The sequence below is a fragment of the Gouania willdenowi genome, chromosome 12 (genome assembly GCF_900634775.1).
Source record: "Gouania willdenowi chromosome 12, fGouWil2.1, whole genome shotgun sequence".
NCBI classification, from domain to species: Eukaryota; Metazoa; Chordata; class Actinopteri; order Blenniiformes; family Gobiesocidae; genus Gouania; species Gouania willdenowi.
The window spans coordinates 19,467,598-19,489,705 of NC_041055.1; the positions used below are offsets into that span (position 1 = coordinate 19,467,598).

Sequence of the window (22,108 nt, forward strand, 5' to 3'; positions counted from 1 at the left end):
TCTTGAAAAGGCCCTTTTTGCATATATTTAAACCTACATATAAACATTGTGCTATTTTATCTTCATTTGACTCTTTGCTTGGAAGCAGAGGCGCACCCAGCCAATATTTGAAGTTTAAAACCCAAAGATTCCGACTGCTTCTCTAACCCTTAGGACACCAGTCGTGGCCTTTGGGCTTGAGCTAATGTAAATGAATCATGAAACATTGCTAGCACACTGCTTGACGAAACATCTCGACAGTAAGATTTTTGTTATTCCGAATTAAATTATTGTGCTTTGTGGATCTGGAGAAGGCGTTCGTGGTGCCCTTTGCTAAGGGCTGTCCGTTCCCTGTATGACCACAGCAGGAGCCTGGTTCGCATTGCCGGCAGTAAGTCAGACCTGTTCCCAGTGCATGTTGGTCTCCGGGAGGTCTGGGCATCTCTGCTGAGACTGCTGCCACCCGGTCCCGGATAAAGCGGAAGAAGATGGATGGATGGATGGATGGAGAATTAAAGTGTTCTGCTTCGTGTTTACATGGAAATAGTCATTCCGAATTGTAGTTTACATGGAAAACAGGTTTATTCGGCTTCATTCAATTCCGCTTTACGTCTGGGGATTGGGGAGGGTTCTGATTGGACACTGGGTGAAGGTGACATATTCACATCTAGCGGAAAAAACACAACAAAGCTTTTCTTTTCGGCTAAAACATAGAAGACCACATAATAAAAAGTGTTTTCAATTTTACTATGATTGTAAATTTGAAGCAGCAGCTCGACAATAACATACGGTTTCACTTTCATCTGCGGAACAGGAGAAGAAGATAGAGCGGCGGAGAAGGAAGACAGAAGACTGTACATTGGCCAATCAAAGCCAGCGGTTGTATTTATTAAATAAATAGTCTCGGATCCAGTTCGGGCATCCAGCTTGGACTAAGTCTTCACTAGCGCATCATCACGACAAGTCATGCATTGCAAGAACGACCGGAATTGAGTTAAAGCGGAATTAAGTGTTTACAAGATCAAGGAATTATTTAATTCGGAAATAAAATCGGAATATACTAGTCACCTAATTCGGATTTAAGGATAATTAGGAATTACATTTGCATTTGGAATAAAGTGTTTACAAGGTCAGTTTAAAGAGAAATTAACTTTTATTCTGAATTGAAGGGGAATTAAAGCTCCCATGTAAACGTGGCTATTGTGTGAAGCAGAGTTGAGAATCTGTGCACAAACCCGGTGGTACCCGACAAGCTGGGTCGGGTTGGGTCTTAATTACTATCATTTTACATGTCCTCGGGCGTGGTAAAGGAGTGATGCATTTCGATTTGCGTGAGAAAGATGCACCAGAAAGCTTAAGAAAAGCTTTAGTGTAGAATAAAATATAATATAGTGTCTCAAAAAACCTTTACTAAAAAGAAAAAATGCTTACCGCTTCACGAATTTGGCAGCGGAAAACATGAATCCTGAAGATCTCTGCATTGTAGTGGCTCTCAGTGAAGGCAAAGCAGTCGCTCTCTGGTGTTCCATCATGGCCTCGAACACAGAACAGAATCTTGTAGATGGGGTAGTTGGCGATCTCTGTACTATTGTTAGGGTCCAATAACCTAGTGGGGAAACAAAGGACAAAACACGCATAAAAAAAACCCAAATCAATACAATACAAGAAAGTTATTCACTTCAAGGTCATTCCATGTCAAAATCCAGGATTTTTTTTACCAATTGTTCCGTGATTATACAATTGGCACACTATACATTTTGAGTTTGATCAGATGAATACTTTTTGAGATATGGCCAATTTAGTGATGGGGGTATGTGTTGATTTTCGTGGGTCTGTATTTTTCTTCCATTTTCAGCTTCCAATATCTCAGGAACTACATCATATTGGAAACTGAAATTTGGTAAAGTAATACAGCTCAAATTTCAGAATGTCATGGAATGACCATTCAGCATTTGTAATTTGTTGATGTTGTGTTAACTTGATGTTTTCAATTTAAAACTGGAGCTTAAAGCAGAATTAATATTTAATACTTAAGTTTGTATTCATACGCTGTCCATACCTGACGGTGCCCTCTGACACGCCTGGCACAGACAGTGTAACATCTAGTGGGACTTGGCACTGCCCTCGGAGAATACTCATCATCCGGAGTGCCTCCACCTCACTGCGGGGCGCATTCACCGAAGCACAACCTAGATATGTAAGCTGGCTGAACACCACGCTGTCCTCATCTGGAATGGGGCTGCAAGGACTGCCATCTGATGATGATTCATCGGCTGCAAAGTGGTAATAAAATAGAGTTTTATGACTTCGATGATCATCTCCTGGCTTTACTTTCTTAATTCACGGGTGGGAGAACAGAAAGAAAGAAAAAAGAATTTTGGGGAGAGGTGAGAAGAACTAAAAAAAAAAAATCAAGCCATCCATGCAACAAATTGGCTGATAGTAAGTGATAAGATAATAGCAACCGTCCTCTGCCGGAGGAAGGATGACTAACAGACCATAATTTAGATATGACTACTAAAGTCTTAAAAAGTCTATAAAGCTGGAGATAAGACCATTTGGTAAGCTTTGACAGGAACGGAATATGAGAATTTGAACTGTTACACTCACCTCTATATGACCTTTCATTGAGCTCACTCTCCTGGGCTGTCTGAACAGGAAGCGCTATCTCCAACTTAGGCGAGGGGGCACTCAGGGGGTCGGAGCCAGGTGGTACAGGTGATGCAGTCGTGGGATGGTGGTGGTGGTGGTGGTGGCTACTGCCCGTGACACTCTCCATGCCTGGTCCTGATCCCAACCCAGCATCAGATACAGAAGGGTCCATCAGGACATCTTCTAACTCCCTCTGGAGCTGCTGCTCGCTTCCATTCCCCACGATCTAACACAAACATACACACACAACATTTAGTCTCCAATAACCACTAGCATAATACCCAATGATAGCATTTATCACCAAGTCAGGCCCGTTATGGTGCTTAAATATGCCATTATTGATCTTGGCATTTATATTAAATACTTGATTAGTGATTAGTCAGTAAGTCAATTTAGGATGTGATATCTCAGATACAAGAAATCAAACACACAAACTGTTTACAAGATAGTTACAAGGAGAGCAATTAACACACAACCTATGGCAAGTTCAGTGAAAGCCAAGCAATAAATGTCACAAAATTAGATAACAGCCCAGTTTCTGTGTTCAAAGAGCCAGCAGCAAAAAGCAGAATTTATCATTGGACTACACTGTACAAGTAAGCTGAGCTTACAACATCATCCTACATTTCTGTTATTGTCAAGGTAAACATGAAGATTTCATTAGTAGTATTTCACAAAACCAATCATCCAAGTGGGCTTAGGACAGAGATGAGAACATAAAATCCTGCCCAAACCCTTGAGTGTGCCTGAGTATCTCCATCTGGGTCCAAGTCTGTCTATATCAGTGTCATTGCAACATGAACATCGATCAGTTTTTGTTTTGTTTCTCAATCCCTTCTCTAAACGACTGCATTTCAATCATTGTGTCATCCATCTATTTGTCAAATACCACCCAAGCCTTTTTAAAGCCCACTGTCCAAATATGACAGTTTATCAGCATTCTTCATCAACTCTAACCATGCAACACTTTTGAATCCCCATGTGTTTGCTTCATATTGAGGCTTCCGCCTGCATTCTCAATTTTTTTTTACTAGGACCAAGAATAAAACACAGAAACCTTGATGACATTTCTAAGTCAAACTAATTCTGAGCATAGAAATAAGTCTGACTAAACCTTGTTTTTGAATAAATGAAAGACTCGAGCGTGGGCACACACAGGCACTTGTAATTTCTGCCTTTTCAAAGATGCAAGTCACGATCACAAGTCTTACAGCCAAACTAGCACTTGACTGTGCAGTGTTTAACACAGTCCTGGAAAAAGGCTTAGTCTAAATATGTTGCATGTCTACTTATTTAATTCACAAAGCGTGAATTCTATCCAAGACTATAGTTTTTTGCTTTTCAATCAAAAGTAATAGGTTGGTCATGGTAACTGGCTAGAGAACACCTTGATGTACTTCAATGAAAAGGCACCATAAAGACTTCTATAAAGAAAGTAACTGCTCTAAATGATGTAAAACCTTGAGTCTTAGCTGTGCTAATGTGGATGTCATGCGACAGATGTCATAAGCCATGAATGACCTTTTAAGGTATTTTCATTACATTTAGCTAGAGGGGAATCATGACAGTAGTAAATACTTCCCTGTTCTACTTCAAGTATGTAAAGTGTCAATATCATTAGATTTTCAGTGTCACGGCACTCATGTTTAGCAGAGGTAAAAAATTCAAATCGGCTAAAGAAACCATGCTGACATTCAGCAACTATTACCTACCAGGTGGACAAATCAGATGTCCTTGTTTTATTAAGCCACCATCATTGGCCTTTTTTGGTATTTCAAATAGTCTGTGCAGCTGTCAGAAAAACAATCTACAGCCTAAATAACATCTACTTCTCAAAGCCTCAGAACAGAGGCAAATAGAGATACATAATCTATATAATAGAAGCACAGGCCACATACAGAATCACCACGGAATCACAGGACAGCACAGATAGAAAGAGATGGGATATTTACACAAGCGAGCGAGAGAGGGAAGAGACTGACCTTAAAGCTGACCCCTTCCTCAGATATCACCTGCATAACAAACAACAAGTTAAGACACACACTGAATCCTTTGCTGGCTGACATGGGCTGACTGGGTGGGTGGGGCTGGCCATAAGCGCAGAAGTGTGTCGGCCAAACCATGAGATGACAGAATGGCTGAGTGTCAGTGTCAGTGGATGGAGTGAGCTCACAACATAATACAGACGATGATGAATGTGTGTCGGTTGCCGCTTTTAATTCCTCACGAGAAAAAATGACGAAATAGAATCTATGGTAAATGATAGAAAATGATCCTCTGCATATTAATGTACATATTCGGTCTAAAAGAAAGGAAATATATTCTACAGCAACTGCGGTCATGCCACTGCTGACCTGAATAACATGTTCTGGGTTTGACCCCGGCTGTGTGATTTTTGGGAGGGAATATTCAAGACAGGACTTTATTTGGGTTTGTAGCAGATATTTCAGTGACACCTCCAGGGTTGGGGTCAATTATAAATGGAATTGCATAATTGATAATTAAATACAATTATGAAATAATTATAAATACATATATATATATATATATATGCATTGGACGTTGTCATAGACACGCAAAGCCCTTTACAGAATTAAGACATTATTCTTTTACTCCACACTTAGTGGCGGTTAGCTACTATTGTAGCCAAAGCTGCCCTAGGACAGACTGACGAAAGTGAGGCTGCCTTAGTGTGCCATCGCACTGTTGTAATCATAGTTCATTTGTAATTGAGTTCAAATAATTGACTTTGTATTTGTAATTGCAATGGAAATTCGATAAAAACTGTCAGTGTAAAAAGGCATGAAAATGGAAACATTTCAGATTTTTTTTTTTTTTTTTTTTTAGATAAGGCTATAGTAAGACATAAAAATAGAAAATAATTAGAATTTTTTTTTTTTAAAGATAAAGCTATAATAAGGCTTAAAAAAAGAAAAAAATAGGACTTTTTTTAGTTACGGCCATCATAAGACATAAAAATGTTTTATGGGGTTATTTTTTTCAGGCTCAGTAATTTAGATTAAATAATTAAGTCATTGTAATTGTAATCGAATTTCAAGGGAAAAATTATCATTATCATTTTTATTGTAATTAGAAAAAATGCTGGTCACCGACCGTAATCATAACTGAGTTGTAATTGAACTTGAATAATTGAAGACGTAATTGTAATTGAAAAATGGAATTGACCCTAACCCTGGAACCTCTTTAAGTAGTGGCAGGTGCCTTTATGACACATTTTAGTCTGAATTCAATGTATAATTGTTTTTCCAACATTGATGCAATGATGTCATTTCATTTTGTAGTGCCTGCTGTTTCTGTGTTGTGTATTTTGAACAGTGTTTGAGTTTATGTATGTATGTTCATAAATATTCTCCAGCAACACAGATGCAAAGGGGGAGAATACTATCCAAATAGTGAATGAATACACAGCAACCTCGTGCCGCTGGCGCCATCTGCTGGTACATCCGTAATACCATCATGGACACAGAAGAGGTGTGTGATTATGCTACTTGAGAATGAATAATGGGAGGAGATCATAGTTTTTGGATGATTGCCAATAGCAATCACTATGATTTGTTCAGTTCAAAAGCCTTTACTCTATGATAGAGCCAACTACTGTAATTGACCCTGGCACATGGTTCACAATGGTTCCAGCTGCCCACAAACCAAAGACCTCTCTAAGTAAATACGTATCAAAGTGATGTACGGTAGGTTAAGGTTTACGGTTTGTCAGCCTTGGTGTAGCGTGACAAAACAAAAGAGGGTGCTGTTGATTTCCCTTAAAGAACTGGAAATCCACTCATGTACCGGTACACTGAACAAGATATTAGCTTCATATTCTCCACCACCATCTTTAATATTTCCTTTGCTCTCAGGGCCTAAATCATACCAATACTGTCCTCACAATTACACAATGAACATCTTTCTAGCTACATGTGCACACATCTACTGAGAGTGAGGGGCTATTATTCTTATGAATAACCAATAAATGAAAAAAGACCAAAATAAAACACAGACACACAAACAATTAAACATGAAAAATGAAGAGCAAAAGAAGAAGTGGTTAGTATCATGGTTAAGAGTGTCAGAATGTTAAACCTGGAATATAAACATTAGATGACAAATCCAAGGAGCAGTATTATTGCATGGATCTTTAGACATTGAGCTAGTGGTTATGTTGTTGATTTTATAATACTTAGCATTGTTAATATAGTTACTAAAACGATGCATACCTTTCACTGAGTAAAGCCAGGACTTTGCTCATAAAGCCTGAAGTCTGTTATTTGCTTTTTAAATCATTAAAATAAGGGTTGAAAAATTCTGGGAATTATCAAAGTTGGAAACTTTCCATGGGAATTCATCCTTTTTTTTTTTTTAAATGTAAAATATAGTTTGGAAAACACATTTTAGCATAATCTTGATCCAAACAAATCAAATATAATGCAAGTATACAGGAGAATGTCTTCCTGACTTCCTCAGTCACATGCACATGGTACACTGCTTTCTACAGAAGTATTGTTGAGGCCACGCCCACTGCATGCATCCATCAGGAAGACGCCATGGCTTGAAAGTGTTTCGAACAGGACCACGTTTGTTGTGTTGTAATTTTATATCATTTTCAAATAAGGGGTAGGGAAGATGGGTAAAATTGAACTATTGTTTTTATAGTGAAATGATTTATTGTTCACTGCACTGTTTGCACTTGAAGAGCAGTGATTGGTATCAGTGTCTCTGTTTGTGCCACTAAGATTTTTAATTATAAAGGTATTGAGTTTAAAATGCATTTTTACAAGCCTTAAAAAACAAGTTACTTACAAAACTTGAATAATTGCAAAGTTTCATATAAGTTACTAAAAATGATGCACACTGGAGCGGGAGGTGTGCTTTTCAATCATTATAAGTAGGGTTGAAAAATTCAGGAAATTGTTAAAACTGGAAACTTTCCATGAGAATTGATCTTAATCTTTTTTTAATTGAAGGTTGGCCCTTAACAGGGAAGTAAAATATAGCTTGGAAAACATATTTTAGTACTAAAAAACTAAATGCTTAGAAAACTTGAATAATTGTAAAGTTCTATTTACAAATAAATGTGTTTTTTTTTATTGTATTACTTTGCATAGATGCTAATATTTATGTCAAAATTATTCCCAATTTCCAGTTAACGCTAATAAATAATTAATATGAAAAGTCTCTTTTTAAATATTCCCACAATTCCTGAATTATTCATATTTTTTAATGTTCCTCCCTTTTTCAACCCTGATAATAATACAGTGTGATGTTTACAGTACATTAGTGCACCTTCTCGCTCTCGAACCACTACGAGTCCAGGAGTCCACTCCACACTCAACCATCCTTACCTTTAGTCCTGTCTTTTCGTCATCACTACCATTATTGGTGGACGAAGGTGTTTCGTCCCCAAGCCGGGACACGAGGACAAAGTCCTCACTGTTGAGAGTGGACACTGAGTCCGATGACACGCTAATCTTCCCCACTGAGCCCTTGTCATCCATGGCTGCCGCGGTTTAGCTCGGCCAAGCTGCTCATGAATGGAAGACGGGAGGAGGAGGTGGGAGATGATGAGCAAAATCACCTAGAAAAAGAAAAAAATTAATAATAAATGGAAAAAGAAAAGTTGCCAGAAATATTTATGATGTGATGAGTATCTCTTTATTCAAGTAAAACTTTGGCCAACACTCAAATATCATCAAATGATTATTTTCCGTTCGAGGTCTGTTTGTAAATTAGAAGTATGCGTGAGATTTACTAAAGAAGGAGAAGGAAAATTAATGAATAGTCCACTCATGCATGTATGTATGTACTGTAAATATACATATTAAAGTAATTCTTTCGTGTAATAATTCCAGAAAGTTCATTTTGTCTTTTTTTTTTTAAATAAATGTTAAGATTTCATTTATTCAGACAAGGTTTTTCAGGAAATTTTATCTCCTGACATGTTTCGACTATGGGAGAACTCGCATATCACCTCTGAGGAAGACTGGCAGTCGACAGTCGAAACATGTCAGTAGATGAAATGTCCTAAAAAAAACAACCTTGTCTGAATAAACAAAACCTTAACAATGCATATTAAAATGTTTGTATAGATGTATGTATATTTGCATGTAACCGGACGCACTTGTATGTGTGTATATGGATCTATGTAAAAAGCTGTACATTACCTTTTTTCCCTTTTACAACACTTATACATTTATTGTTAATTTTGTTCTACATGTATATAGTGAACCCATATTTATTTCTTTTTAGTCTTTTCCACTACATAAATTTTGTTATTTTTTATATCTACATATTTTTTATGCTATGTAAATGATGCTTCTTTAATGTCTTTTTGTGTGTACATTGTTCAATGTCACACTTGCTTTGGCAATGTAAACATGTTTGTCGTGCCACTAAAGCTGTTTTGAATTCAATTGAATTGAATTGTAAAAGGATACTTAAACAAAAACAAATGATAATAATGGTAAAAGTGGGCGCAAAAATCACTTGATGTCAAATCCATTGGTTTTTAAAAAGAGTTATTGTGAATCCCAAGGAAATGTTAAGCTCCAAGCTTTTCATAAGCTTTTCATGGATCAATACTGTTATTAAAAACCTTGTAAATAAAAAGACTGAGCGCCCCCTGCTTTTCCTCTTGTGGAAATGCTGCAATGATAGTAATGCAGCAAACTGAGTATAGGGAGTAGAATTATTTTTATAAAATAATCAAAATACATTCTTTTGAGAGTGAATGTATTTTTCTCTCTTTTCTTTATTTACTGCATTTTTTTTTTTTTTAAATCTTGCAAACTACTCACTAAAAGAGTTGTTTTTTAATCCATTTTGAAAACTAACATATAATAATAATAATAACAATACATTTGATTTAAAAGCGCTTTTCCAGACACTCAAAGACAATTTACAGCATTAAAAACAACAAGAGAATTGATAGAAGAGAATATGACATCAAATACTTTCTTAACACAGTAGTAGTTGCAATATTTTTTTGCAAAACAACTTGCCAAGCTAAAAGGAACAATGACAACACTGAAACAGCTGAGGGCACAGCAGCTGATATGTCAATGGAACAGAGATGAGTCAAAACTTCCCACAGAAACACATCTGGCTCGTACTGGAAAAACACAACTGATTGACATTTCTTTCACAACCTTTGAACCACGTTGTAATTACAACTATGAGCTGTTTTCAGCTCGTAAACTTACTTCAAAAAGATTCAATCACTCTGTCATGTAAAAGAACAAGCACTAAGGTTGGTTTATAAGGGTTTAACAATGCAGCTGAACAGGCTAACAACTAGCAAAGCACTTACTAATCAGTGACACTACATGGACATCTTACCCAGAATGCAAGGCATCATTAACTGAGAACAACAGTAACCCAGAGAGAGTGCTGTGAGGATTGTTTCTTTTTTTTTTTTTTTAAACACTCACTCACACACAATTTCTTAACCCTCCTATTATCCTCAAATATTACTAACACATTTTACTTGACAGCTAAAGCAGCTTCAGGTCCAAATGACCCCAGAGGAACACCAATGTGTGCAATATGTGTTCAGCACATTGAAAGAAAATCAGCATGATAATTTTATGCTTAACATTTGTACCCATCAAACAGATGTGACATATTACAAGTACTCACGTTACTGTAATTAAGTTGCTTTTATAGGTACTTGTACTTTTTTTTTTAGTTTGTTTCTAAATAAGTCATTTTACTCAAGTTTGTTTTAAAAGAAGTAAAGTAATTTGTTACATTTCTACACTCAACCATTACTGACTAAATTCTTATTATTTTGTTTTAAAATGATCAACGGACATTGTGAAACTACAAAAAAATGAAATGACCAGAAAACAATTAAATGCATCACATCATAGTCGACCATCAGATTAAACATAATGCACGGCGCCAAAACAGCATTGAATGCTGGTTATTTTCTCACTTTTAGAGTTCATAAATGTATTCACTGGTGTTATTTTATTTTTTTTAAAAAGAATTGTACATCTTGAAAAACCTTTTACTTTTTACAGATAACTTTGTGGAAAGGGAATTAAGTTCCAATGGTGCAAGATTTGTTTTCTTCCTTTTTAAGTTTATACATAGATGTTTACTCTATGCATGGGAACCGTGGCAAGATGTATTACCAAAAATAAACATGGGGGGGGTGAAAATAACTAGTAACTTTAACTTTGAGTACTATTTAATTATGCTACTTTTTACATGTAGTTGAGTATTTTATGTATAACTTACTTTTACTTATACTTGAGTACAATTTCAATCTAGTAACATCTTCTACTTCAGCATAATATACCTCTGCTATCAAATTAGGAAAAGTCATGAAATATGAAGCAAAAAAAAAAAAAGGCAACTATTTTGTTTTTGAATGATAAACATTGAATGGAGTCAAATTGACCCCAAGGATCAAATTGTAATTTTCATAATTAGGAGTGGGAACCTCTGGGTACCTCTTGATACGATACGCGATACAAAGCTCACAATAGGGATGGGGCGATATTGACAAAACCATTATCCCAATAATTTCTGGTATTTATCACGATAACGACAAATCACGATAAATAAAAACTATAAATAAATAAAATAAATAGAACTCACAACTTAGTGGTTCCATACAATCAGAAATGAATCTTAATACATCAACACTAGACACATTTAAAAAGGCTACAATAACTGCTGACTCAAACAGCTCAAGAGCTTTATGGAATATATTTGTGCATGTGGATTACTATTAGTGTTATTGTAAATAATTCATCTATTTCCTCACTTGAAAAAAAAAAGCACATTAAAAGCACAAATAACTTCAATAGTGTTTTTACTGCTGATGAAATATAATATGTCGATACTGCGATTATCGACATATTGGTCAAAAATCAATCTACGATAATCTATGACATAACAAGAAAAAAAAGATTAAGTGAAAAAAATACAATTTTTATTTTATATCTCTGAAAGACAATAAATTGAAAAAGTGTCCTTTGAACAGTGACTATTTTAGTGCAACATTTCTGTAAATAAGTGTCAACATACCAATGTAAATGAATAAGTATCTCCAATAGTGCTTTCTGTAAACAAAAAATAGGGTCTTTCTTACCAGTGACACATTATAGTGCAATATTCCAGTAAACAATATATTGGTTCCTTCAACATACAGTGACAACATTTCTGTGAAGACGTACCTGCACATTTTAATAAAAAAGCAGAAAAGGTTTTGAAAAAAATAAATAAATAAAAAAAATTGATACTTAGCGCTCAAGATATCATCACGCTCCTATTCATAATACAACATTTTAGTCTGGGATTGATGATGCACACTAGTCTCTCTGAGTGTCTGGCAGCTGAATTAGTGTTAATATAATGGCTGCCTTGTAGCCCTGCTTTCCTTCCTTCGTCTCAGCTACAGATCTCTGCCTGTTCCTGCCAAGCCATGCTTCTCTGGTCCTAATCAACCTTTTATACTGCACTTTCAGAGCTTTCAGAGGATGCCACATCCATAGTCAATCTGTCAGAGCGAAATGTAGATTACTGATAGGGAACATTATCTTTCCCTGAAATGTTTGGTTGTTTAAGGTAGATGTTTAATCCTAATCTGAACCTAATGTGAAATATCAAGGTAAGTGCCGGTATTTCTCAGACATCTTATTCTTGATGACTTACTCTGCTCAGAAACAGAGTAAGTCCCATTTAAATCCCATTTAGATTAGATTAGAATATCCTTAATTTTATCCCACAGTGGGGAAAATCACACACTACAGCACCCAAAGACACAAAGTACAAGCAAACAAGAAAGCTTAATTCAAATTCAGAAAAGAAAAATTAAGGTAAAAATAAAATATATAATAAAAAATAAAATAAATAATAGATATTGGTCAAGATAACCGTACAGAAAAAATATATATAAATAAGCGGTAAGTGGAGTGTTACAATGAGTAATAATACACATACTAAGGCAGTGGAGGAACATTATTATTTACAGATGAACTTTCAAAACATCCAAAAAATTGTAATATTAGACAAACATGTCCTAATTGAACCAAAAATGCAGTTTTCAAGTCAGAAAAAACCATACACAATAAATCCATTTGTGGAAACAGTAATAACTTCCTTAGCTTAGTTTTTTGTTGTGTCACCCTTAGCAGCAACAACTACAGTACGGTACCATCATGTGAGCAACAGTCTTTTACATCACTGTGTAACTATAGAGGAAGTTTTGCCCACATATCATTGTCTAACTATTAAATGTAGGCATTCTGGACTGAGCGCTTGTATCAAGCATGAAGCACCTTTTTAAATTAATGCCAAGGGCATCTTAATCTGATTGAAGTCTGGACTTCTACTCGTTCCACTTCCATGTTTAAAAATCAGCACAAATAATGAGACGAGCTTTTATGTTCACTTCTTTCAATAATTGTTTTTGTCCTGGAAATCTGCCAGGTTTGCCAATTTTCATTCTCATGGTTGAGGTTTTTAGGATCAATAACATTGCACTTACTTTTACACACTTTTTTTGTCAGATATTAAATTTTGTTTGTTGATCTGGAAAATAAACATAAACCATACAAAACAAAGGCTTTTTCCCAGCAATGTTAACGACAGCAAACCCAATGTTTTTTATGTAATACATAGTATAGTACATATTGCACTGTGTTACAACTGAGTGCTGTAGTCTTTTTTTTGTTAAGGGCATACATGAAGAGAAGACTAAATTATGTGTTATAGAAGAACCACCAATTTTGCTGAATCATGATTTGCTTACTGCTACTTCTGCTATCACAAAGGAAGTTAAGCTATGCCTATAACCTACATAACAGCCTGCTGAAATGAGTTGGATGCAAATATCACAGAATTGAAATTAAGGCAAATAAGAGTTAAAACTGCATAAAAAAAGCCTAACTATTTATGCTGAATTATTGACCTTATTCTGTATCCTTGGACCATTATCATCATATTACAGTGGCAAGGCTTAGAACTTGTTAAATATATAATACATTAAAAAAAATCCGTATTTAAACTGAAAAGACATTAATATGAGTTAGTTAAGTCATAATTATGAGAAAGAAAGTGGGAAAATTATTTTTTATGTAAATTTGCAAAGAAACATACAAAAATGTGATGGAATCATTTTGCAAAAAAGACTCATCCATGTACTTTTACTATTTTCTACACTACCATGCGTTGAATTCTAAGTACTGAATAAACAGCAAAAAAAATATGCGTTTTGAATGAATTATTATTCCAAGTGTTAAATACTAGTGTTCAGGAAAACATACAATCATCATATGTCAACTAAATATCGCACAGTTCCAATCATAGGCCGAGCAGTTCGATGTAAAACAAACATGTCGATTTCCAAGAAAATGTGTACTCAGGAAAAGCTGTGGCATTCATTTTGTTTTGCACTCTGAAACTGCAGCTGTACAGGCTGTTATAGACTTCCAGCTGAGCCCCCTGTGCACCTCACGAGGAAGAAGAACACGCTGCCAAACACAAGGACAGAGAGTCTGTATTCAAAACGCCTCACAGTGGTGCTTAGAGCCAAACACACACGGCAGAAAAGGAAAGAGAAACAACGACAGGCTAAGGAGGAAGTTCAGCGACTAACAGGTGAAACAAGAGAAAAGAAGCCCAGAATGATGTGCAGTCATATCAATAACAGTATAAATGCCTTAAATACAGACCCTGCAGTGCAACATAACACATGAGCATCTAATAATCAGCTTGGATCTCAGACAGAGCTAATAACTCTTTGACCAGGATTGAAAGCGTTGCTTGTTTAACTCTCCTAAAACCAAAACCACGTCGCAGTGTTTTTGGCCGTATACAGAGTTGTGTAAACAGAGCTGGCTCAACAATGAAACTTGACATTAGGGGTTGTAACCGGTTTCCAACAACAGAGTGAGTTGAGAAACAGGAGTAAAAACCGCTCACGTCAATGTTAAGTTTTTCTTCAGCCAAATAAATGTCATTTGATAAAATTAACACAACATAAAATGACTAAACTCCATATTAAGTCACTCTATTTGTGTGTTCCTCCAATTATAAACACTGGACTGAGTTGAATCATTTCATTTTTTATCCAAAGTACTTGTACCTACTGTATATACAGTACATTTTTATTCTTTTATTACAATCTTGCATGACAAACACTTGTTGAAGATGAGCCTTCACCTAAAATACAGACATGATAATTCTTACTTTCTTGATGCGGATGTAACTTAATCAATCAGGTTATACTTGAGGATTACTCAAATGGGGGTACACGATTGCACTACAGGGGGTACTTGAGAGAGTACAAAATGTACAAATAAAAACATTAAAAATATGGGGATTATAATATGTGTATTTATGGCTAATAATGGTGATGATGGAAATGATCTTGATTAGAGCATGAACTGAAATACAAAGGTCAGTGTTGGTCCCACACCAGGCAGGAGATGACTGGAAATGATAACATCTGTAGAACTACCGTAAATCCATTCAGCATGCGCTAAATGCTGTTTCATTCCACTTATTTACAAAGTTAGATTCTTTAAAATGTGTGTTATCACTCATTCTTTCCCACATTATGCTCTATAATTGTTCTTTTTATATTATTTTGAGCAAGATGTTGTATCTGGAAAAAGGGGGGGTACTCTGATTCAGAAATAAGAGAACGGGGTACTTGAGCCAAACATCTTATTCTTATGGGTAAATTATGGATGCAAGTTATTTTTGCAAATTAACAATACAAAAAGCATTTTTACAAAACTATAAACCAAGACAATGTTAGAGTTGGAATTGGCGATGTATTGTGATTGGCAGATTATTAGAGCTGGAGTCTGCTCTTTCAGTGGCAGACTGAGACACCCTCAGTGCAAGAAGAAGCGCTACCGCAAGGCCTTCATCCCCACTGCTGTCAGACTGTACAACAAGACCCTAAAGTAACATGTGCAATAACCCCCCTTTGCAAAACTACGTGCAATAATCTCTGTATCAGCGCCACTTTATTCCCTGTACCAGCGTCACTTACTGACAACCTGCACTAGAACTGTAAAAAAAACTCTAGTTTTTATAGTCTGTTCGAACTTTTATTCTATTTGTATTTATTCTTATTTCATAATTGTTATAACTCCCTCCCCTTAAGATGTTTGCTTTTACTTATTGTACATAAGATACCTCTTTTTACTATTTAACTGTCTGCACATTTCTTGTCTATTCTGCACACCCTGAGTGATCTCACTGAATGCCAAATGTAACAAGTAAATTTCTCCATTGTGAGATCAATAAAGGACTATCTTATCTCAGTCCAATTGTTTTCCTCAATATTGCGATTTAATATGTGAAAAAAAATTCAAGGGTCTCTTATCATGTATTTTTCAATAAACACAAGCAATAAATCAATCTGTTTAATAATAAACTATTTCAGATTTATTTAAACTTTCAATAAATATAAAATATAAATTTTAAAGCACAGATTACAACAATAACGCAAACAACTCTGTGATTTTACCTCTTCAACATGTAAACATGTGGACTGCACTTCTGAAACACTCTCTGAACTTAACAGGAAAGTATAAGACAGGACAAGAAAAATAAATAAATAAGGAGAAAAAAAATGTTTTTAAATTGCAGCCTTTGCAATTAGAAAATCACGTTTCATGATATTGCGATATCGCAAATGCAATTAATCGTTCAGCCTTAATGGCTACTAACTACAATACAATAACATTAAAAAAAAAAAAGTAAATGATCACAGATAATTTGTACTACAATAACCCAAACAAAATTGACTAAAGGAAAATAAAAAAATATTTTTAAAAAAATCTGATTTGTCGTCAGGATATATGCTAATTACAAAAGCAGCCAAAGGCATTCCATCAAGTCAAAATCAAATGAGGAATATGATTAGTAAAAATTTGTCACAGTTAAAGGAGAACATGTTTGTCATTTCATAAAGCATTTTGTGATTTTGCATTAAGAAATTAAACTTTTCCCCCATTTTTGTTCCTATAGAACAGATCCTTTGTAAATGAAAAACCTGTCAATCTCGTAGCCCAGAATAAGAGCTAAACACTCTGAGCTCCAAGCTACCACACCTTAGGGAATGGCTCAATAAAGCAAACATTTGAATACAGACAAATCTGGATCAACAGTCGGTTCATAGGTCACTCATATTATTGTGCTAAAGGCTGTTCAAACTGCACGTTTAAAATAAACCACAGAAGAAAATTTGAAACCCAATGTCTAGTTTTTCCTGTTCGCTAATGACAGGAACTATTCCAACACGATGAAATTAAGTACAGCTGGTTTCAAACAGGAAACATTACTCTAGCTTAACAGTTGTGCTGGTGCTGAGTGTGTGACATTTATGAGGAAAACTATAGACAAGATATGGGATGTTTAGGATCCTAAACCATATTTATGTGATATGTCGAAACTGAGAACAACCGTGATTCATTCAAACGTAATTCTTTCTTTTTCCTTGTTATGGTTACAGGGCTGGAGCTTGTGTACATCCTAAAGCAGAGGTGGGCCAAAAAAAAAAACATGATTGTCTGATCAACGTTCATATCATATCAGAGTTTATAATAATGACCAATCTGAGTAAACACAGGAAAGAACAAAGAGTTTAGTTGTTTCTCATGGTCATTTTGAGTCTAGTCTACTGTGGTTATTTTGTGGGTTTTTTTTGGTGTCATTTTTTATTTTATTTTGTGGTTGTTAGTTATTTTTCTCACATTTTGTGCATTTTTGTTCTTGTGTTGTGTATATTTTGCAGTCATTTTGTGTATCATTTTCTATATCCTTTGCTCATTTAGTGTCATTTTGTTTTGTGTAAGTTTCTGATTCAATTTGTGGATTTTTGTTGTCTAGTGTATTTTATTGTATTTTTTTACCTTTTTTTTTTTTTTTTTTGAGTCGTTTCATGTGATTGCTTTCGGGGCATCACAAATTCTGAACGAGGGCCGCATGTGGCCCCTGGGCCGCCAATTGCCCACACAAAAAACAAATCAAAAGATTTGTGTGTTTTACCTTTTGTGACTCAAATTAATTACCGTACCTGTGAAAGCAGATAAAGTCAGGTGAATTCCAACTTCATTTAGGGAGAACAGGGAAACCTCACACATTAAATTATCCACTACTGGTAGTTTAAAGTGAAATTTTGCAAGAAGGCTCATCTTACTTAACCATAAAAAAGCTGCAGTCTATCTTCTCTCTTCTACCAATATAAAGTGTCATCTCAAGTAAAATAACTCCATGCATATGTGATCAAACAAATGAGAATGTTTGTGTATTCATTTGTATTACTTTGATAAGTACTTTGCTAGCGTTTGGAAGTGTTTATTCCCTGAAAATATTTGTGAAAATCTGAAAATTATGTAGAAATACCATACCTTTTTAAAAGTTGTTTTTGTTTTTAGACAACTAAAGCTAATAATATTTCCCCATAAATAAAATGCCCTCTATGTTACAGTACTGGTTTTATAACATACATACTTGTTGTTTAAAATATTGATTTTATTTAGACTTGATAAACAAATAACATTGTGACTTATTCATTTCTGATGTGAGATAAAAAGGATTTAAACTAACAAGACTTAAATAAAAATATTAAAAAAATTGAGCACCAAGATGAATAACAACACATATGTTGACAAAAGCATGGTGGGACAATGGATTTAAAAAATATTTACCACATATGGTTTTCACCCCTCATTTACACGACTGATCCCCAAGGGGAATTACAGGTTTAATCTTTATTGCACGTCATTAATAAACAAACATTAATCAGCAATGACTATTTTAAAGTTATTTTCTTTCTGATACAAGTTCTGTACATGACTGACATCCAGCTATTGCATTTTTAAGTTTTATATGAAAATAACACAAACATAAAATGTTCCTGAAGGTAATGTATCGTACACTTACTTTACAGTACACTAGTGATAATTGTTATGAACTACAACACAAGAGTGTTTACGTCATGATTTATTTATTGTTCATAATTATTAGAAGAATCTATTTGACATTTCAGGAACCCTAGATCTTGAAATGACAACTATGCATGCAACTATTTGTGTCTTCGTGTCTCACTTCCAGAGCACACCAGAAAGAGAGATGAAAAAAGCCTTGGAAAAAAAACACAGCAGTCATGGTTGTCTGCAGGGTGATGTGTACAGTGTGTGTTACACCAGTCAGGGACAAGAAACAGTGACATGGGAGGGGAGGGTAAAAGACAGCAAGAAATAACTATGAGAGAGAGAGAGAGAGAGAGAGAGGTGTAAAAATATACAAAATCATGACAGGCTGATGGTAATTTTATTACATTTATTATTATTATGATTACATTAGCACCTGAATTACTTACAAAATACAACACTGGTTCATTGTTTAAAGTTATATTTCGCCCTGTATATCAATGTTCTTCTCATGTCATATATGGGCAGTGGTGGTGTAACGGTTAAGGAAGCGAGCTTGTAATCGGAGGGTCGCTGGTTCTAATCTAATCTGGGTCATCACTGTAGGATGCTGTGCAAGTCAGTTTACCCTAAATGCTTGTGTTGTACGCCACTTAAGTTGTACTTTTACAAAATATATTAGCCATCGGCTGATACATCGGTTATCGGGTCCTTAAAATTCCAAATATCGGTACTAGCCGGGCTCTACTATAAGTGAATAAGTGTATGAAAGGATCATTGTTAAAAAAGAATAATCCAACACTTAAACAACCAAAATAGAATATTTTTAAGTGGTATTAGCTGTAAAAAATGAAAAATAAATAAACAAAGAAACTACATGAAAACAGCCGTTTTCTAATTGTGACACTGTTTGCAAACCAAATGTGATTGTAGCAACACATGAGCTTAATTTCACAACACAATATGGAATGCAGAAAAACAAACAGGACCAATATATGTCACCTGCCCTTTTGCAGCCAGTTTTCTGTCCTTTAAAAAAATGCCACAATAGTGTCCACAAGTAGCACTATTAGTGGTCACTAGTAGTGATGGTCAAATGAGTTTCTTGGTGTATACCAAGAATAACATCAGCACAAGTGGCACAAAGTAATGTATGAGCTGGATTCACCAAGAATTCTTAGCGCAAATTGCAAAATATTAATTTTGACCTTAAAATGTGTGTTTTTCCTGTCTTGTTTCCTATATTTTTTACAGATAAAACTACTATTCAGAATTTGTAAGCCTTAATAATGTACTGCTTTGGTGTCTGTTTAGATTAATAATTTATAAATGTGTATGTATGTACATTTCCTAAAATGTTATATTTTATATGGCATTAATGTAAAAAGCCAAATGTGATTGTACCTCTATTTCACTCTTAGTAGGGCTGGGCGATATAGACTGAAAGTCATATCTCAACTCAATAAAGGCTTACAATTCTGTGTTAAATTTGCAAATGAAAAATGCCACACAGGCACATTCATTAACAAACAGCTGCACAATAATGTGCCACTTTTGGCTTTTTCTCCTCTAAGGGACAGCACGTGTGAGTGAGTTCTGTAGTGTGGCTTGTTTAGCAGTAAGGTCTGGGTTAGAAATCCATTTAACTGTGCTTTTCATGCTCCTAAAATGACTATTCGAATTAGGGATGTCCCGATACAACTTTTCACTTCCGATAGAATACCGATATTACAGCCTTGAGTATTGGTCAATACCGATATCAACCCGGTGCGATATCAGCACGAATCATACATACATTTATTACTTTGTAGTGTGGAATGTTAGAAAAGGCTTGAGCTAGTGATGTTACTCAAACATAGAACAATAGTCAACAATTCAAGTTCACTTCTTTTTTTTTTAACTGTCAGTATATGGTGGGAACAACTGAGGGCGGGGACAAAAACAACAAAAACTTATCAGAGCGCTTATATCGGAGATTTTAGATGCAGTCCGATAAAATCCGTTGTTCATTATTCATTTTCTGGCTGATATCGGACCGATATCCGATATCAATATCGAATCGGGACACCCCTAATTTTAATACATAATATGCTATAAAATGTATATCTCAGACACTGTCTGACTGTACTCTATGAATAATATTAAACACTTGTGTGATTGCATGAATAAGATATCTCGATATAGGCGACATTGTCATTTTCTATATCGCAAAAATTTTAAAACTCGATATATCTTGAATCGTGATATATTGCCCAGCTTTAACTGGTATTACTTTTCAGATAATTTCAGAGTTGCTATGAATATTTCTGTGTAAAAATACACATGATCACGGTTACATGACAGATGGATAATTATGACATATCATAGAGAATAAAAACCAACATCGAGATATTTGTAGCTAAGCAGCCCTTGCATATTGTGTGACACTGTTTGTACTGTGTACAGTCTAGTGAACCCGATCAGCAGGCTCACCTCCATCCACAGATAAACTAAACAAAGTGTTGGGCGAGCCCGGCTAGCTTTACCGTTAGCCCTCAGCAACCTGCCCACCACCGTTAGCTACAGCAGCTATCCTCTCAAACCTCGACACCAACGAGCAGCTCTCAACAACACACCCGTCCACGACCATAGGCCGAAGTAAACACACCGCTGTGCAATGGAGTCACTTTGAGTTTGGTGAATAAAGTCGCTGACTGCTCCGCGCTGCACTGAGCCGTGATACAGAGGCCACTGCTGTGTTATGCCTGCCTAGCTAACGAAGGCTAGCCAATGCTGCTCACACCTAGAAACCACTTCATTTTCCTTTACAGCGGACAGAGAAAGTCAGCTTTAACAGTGACAACAGATGCATGGCCAGTAGGAAGCAGCTTACCTTTATTCCCACGGTAGTTTGTGACGCAAAGGCAGGTGGTGCTCCATTGCTGTTTCCCAGTAATATCAGCTGCAGCCAGGAGCAGAGACAGCAGCATCCAGCCGAGCTGTAAACACAAGCCTGACGACCGAACCGCGCATGCGCCTGCCTGTCACCATCATCTCTTGGGTTAAAGTGAGGAAGGAAGCTTCTTCTTCACTGGCTGCATCACATACTGTTGGAGTCACTTCTGTGCATCCATCCATCATGAGCCTACATCCATCCATCGTTCTGCGTATTTATCACCGGCTCATTTCCTATCAAATTGTATTTTTTTTTTTTTTTTAAATAAATATGTAATTTTTTTTTATTAATAATAAGTTGTTTTGTGAATAAAATCAATCATTTGTAAGATTATTATTTTTAAAATCCCTATGTACAGTATATACCATAGTTCAGATAAAGGCAAGTGGTGGCCCAGGGGCCACATGTGACCCTCTGTTTAATTTTGTGAGGCCCCCAAAACAAATCCCCCCAAAAATGTATTTAAAGAACGCAACAAAAATTTGCCAAAATGACTCGTAAAAAACAAGATCACAATAAAGACAGACACAACAACCACTTAAACAAACAAAATGACTACGAAATCAACAACAACAAATTACAGAATAGCTCCAAAGACACACTAACTGTCACACATGTATTA

The 22,108-nt window shown here is 35.6% G+C and overlaps 1 protein-coding gene across 1 annotated transcript in view; it reads right to left on the reverse strand.

Moving 5' to 3' along the window:
• Window positions 1-21,549, reverse strand: part of rabgap1 (RAB GTPase activating protein 1) — a 73,871-nt gene extending 52,322 nt beyond the window's left edge. Inside the window, exons 1-6 of the mRNA XM_028463497.1 lie at window positions 21,424-21,549; window positions 7,989-8,221; window positions 4,614-4,643; window positions 2,590-2,857; window positions 2,039-2,252; window positions 1,411-1,585 (exon numbers count right to left, since the gene is read on the reverse strand). Of these exons, the coding sequence (XP_028319298.1) occupies window positions 1,411-1,585; window positions 2,039-2,252; window positions 2,590-2,857; window positions 4,614-4,643; window positions 7,989-8,141 (840 nt within the window). The 5' untranslated portion in view covers window positions 8,142-8,221; window positions 21,424-21,549. The remainder of the gene's footprint in view (window positions 1-1,410; window positions 1,586-2,038; window positions 2,253-2,589; window positions 2,858-4,613; window positions 4,644-7,988; window positions 8,222-21,423) is intronic.
• Between the last annotated feature and the right edge of the window lie 559 nt (window positions 21,550-22,108).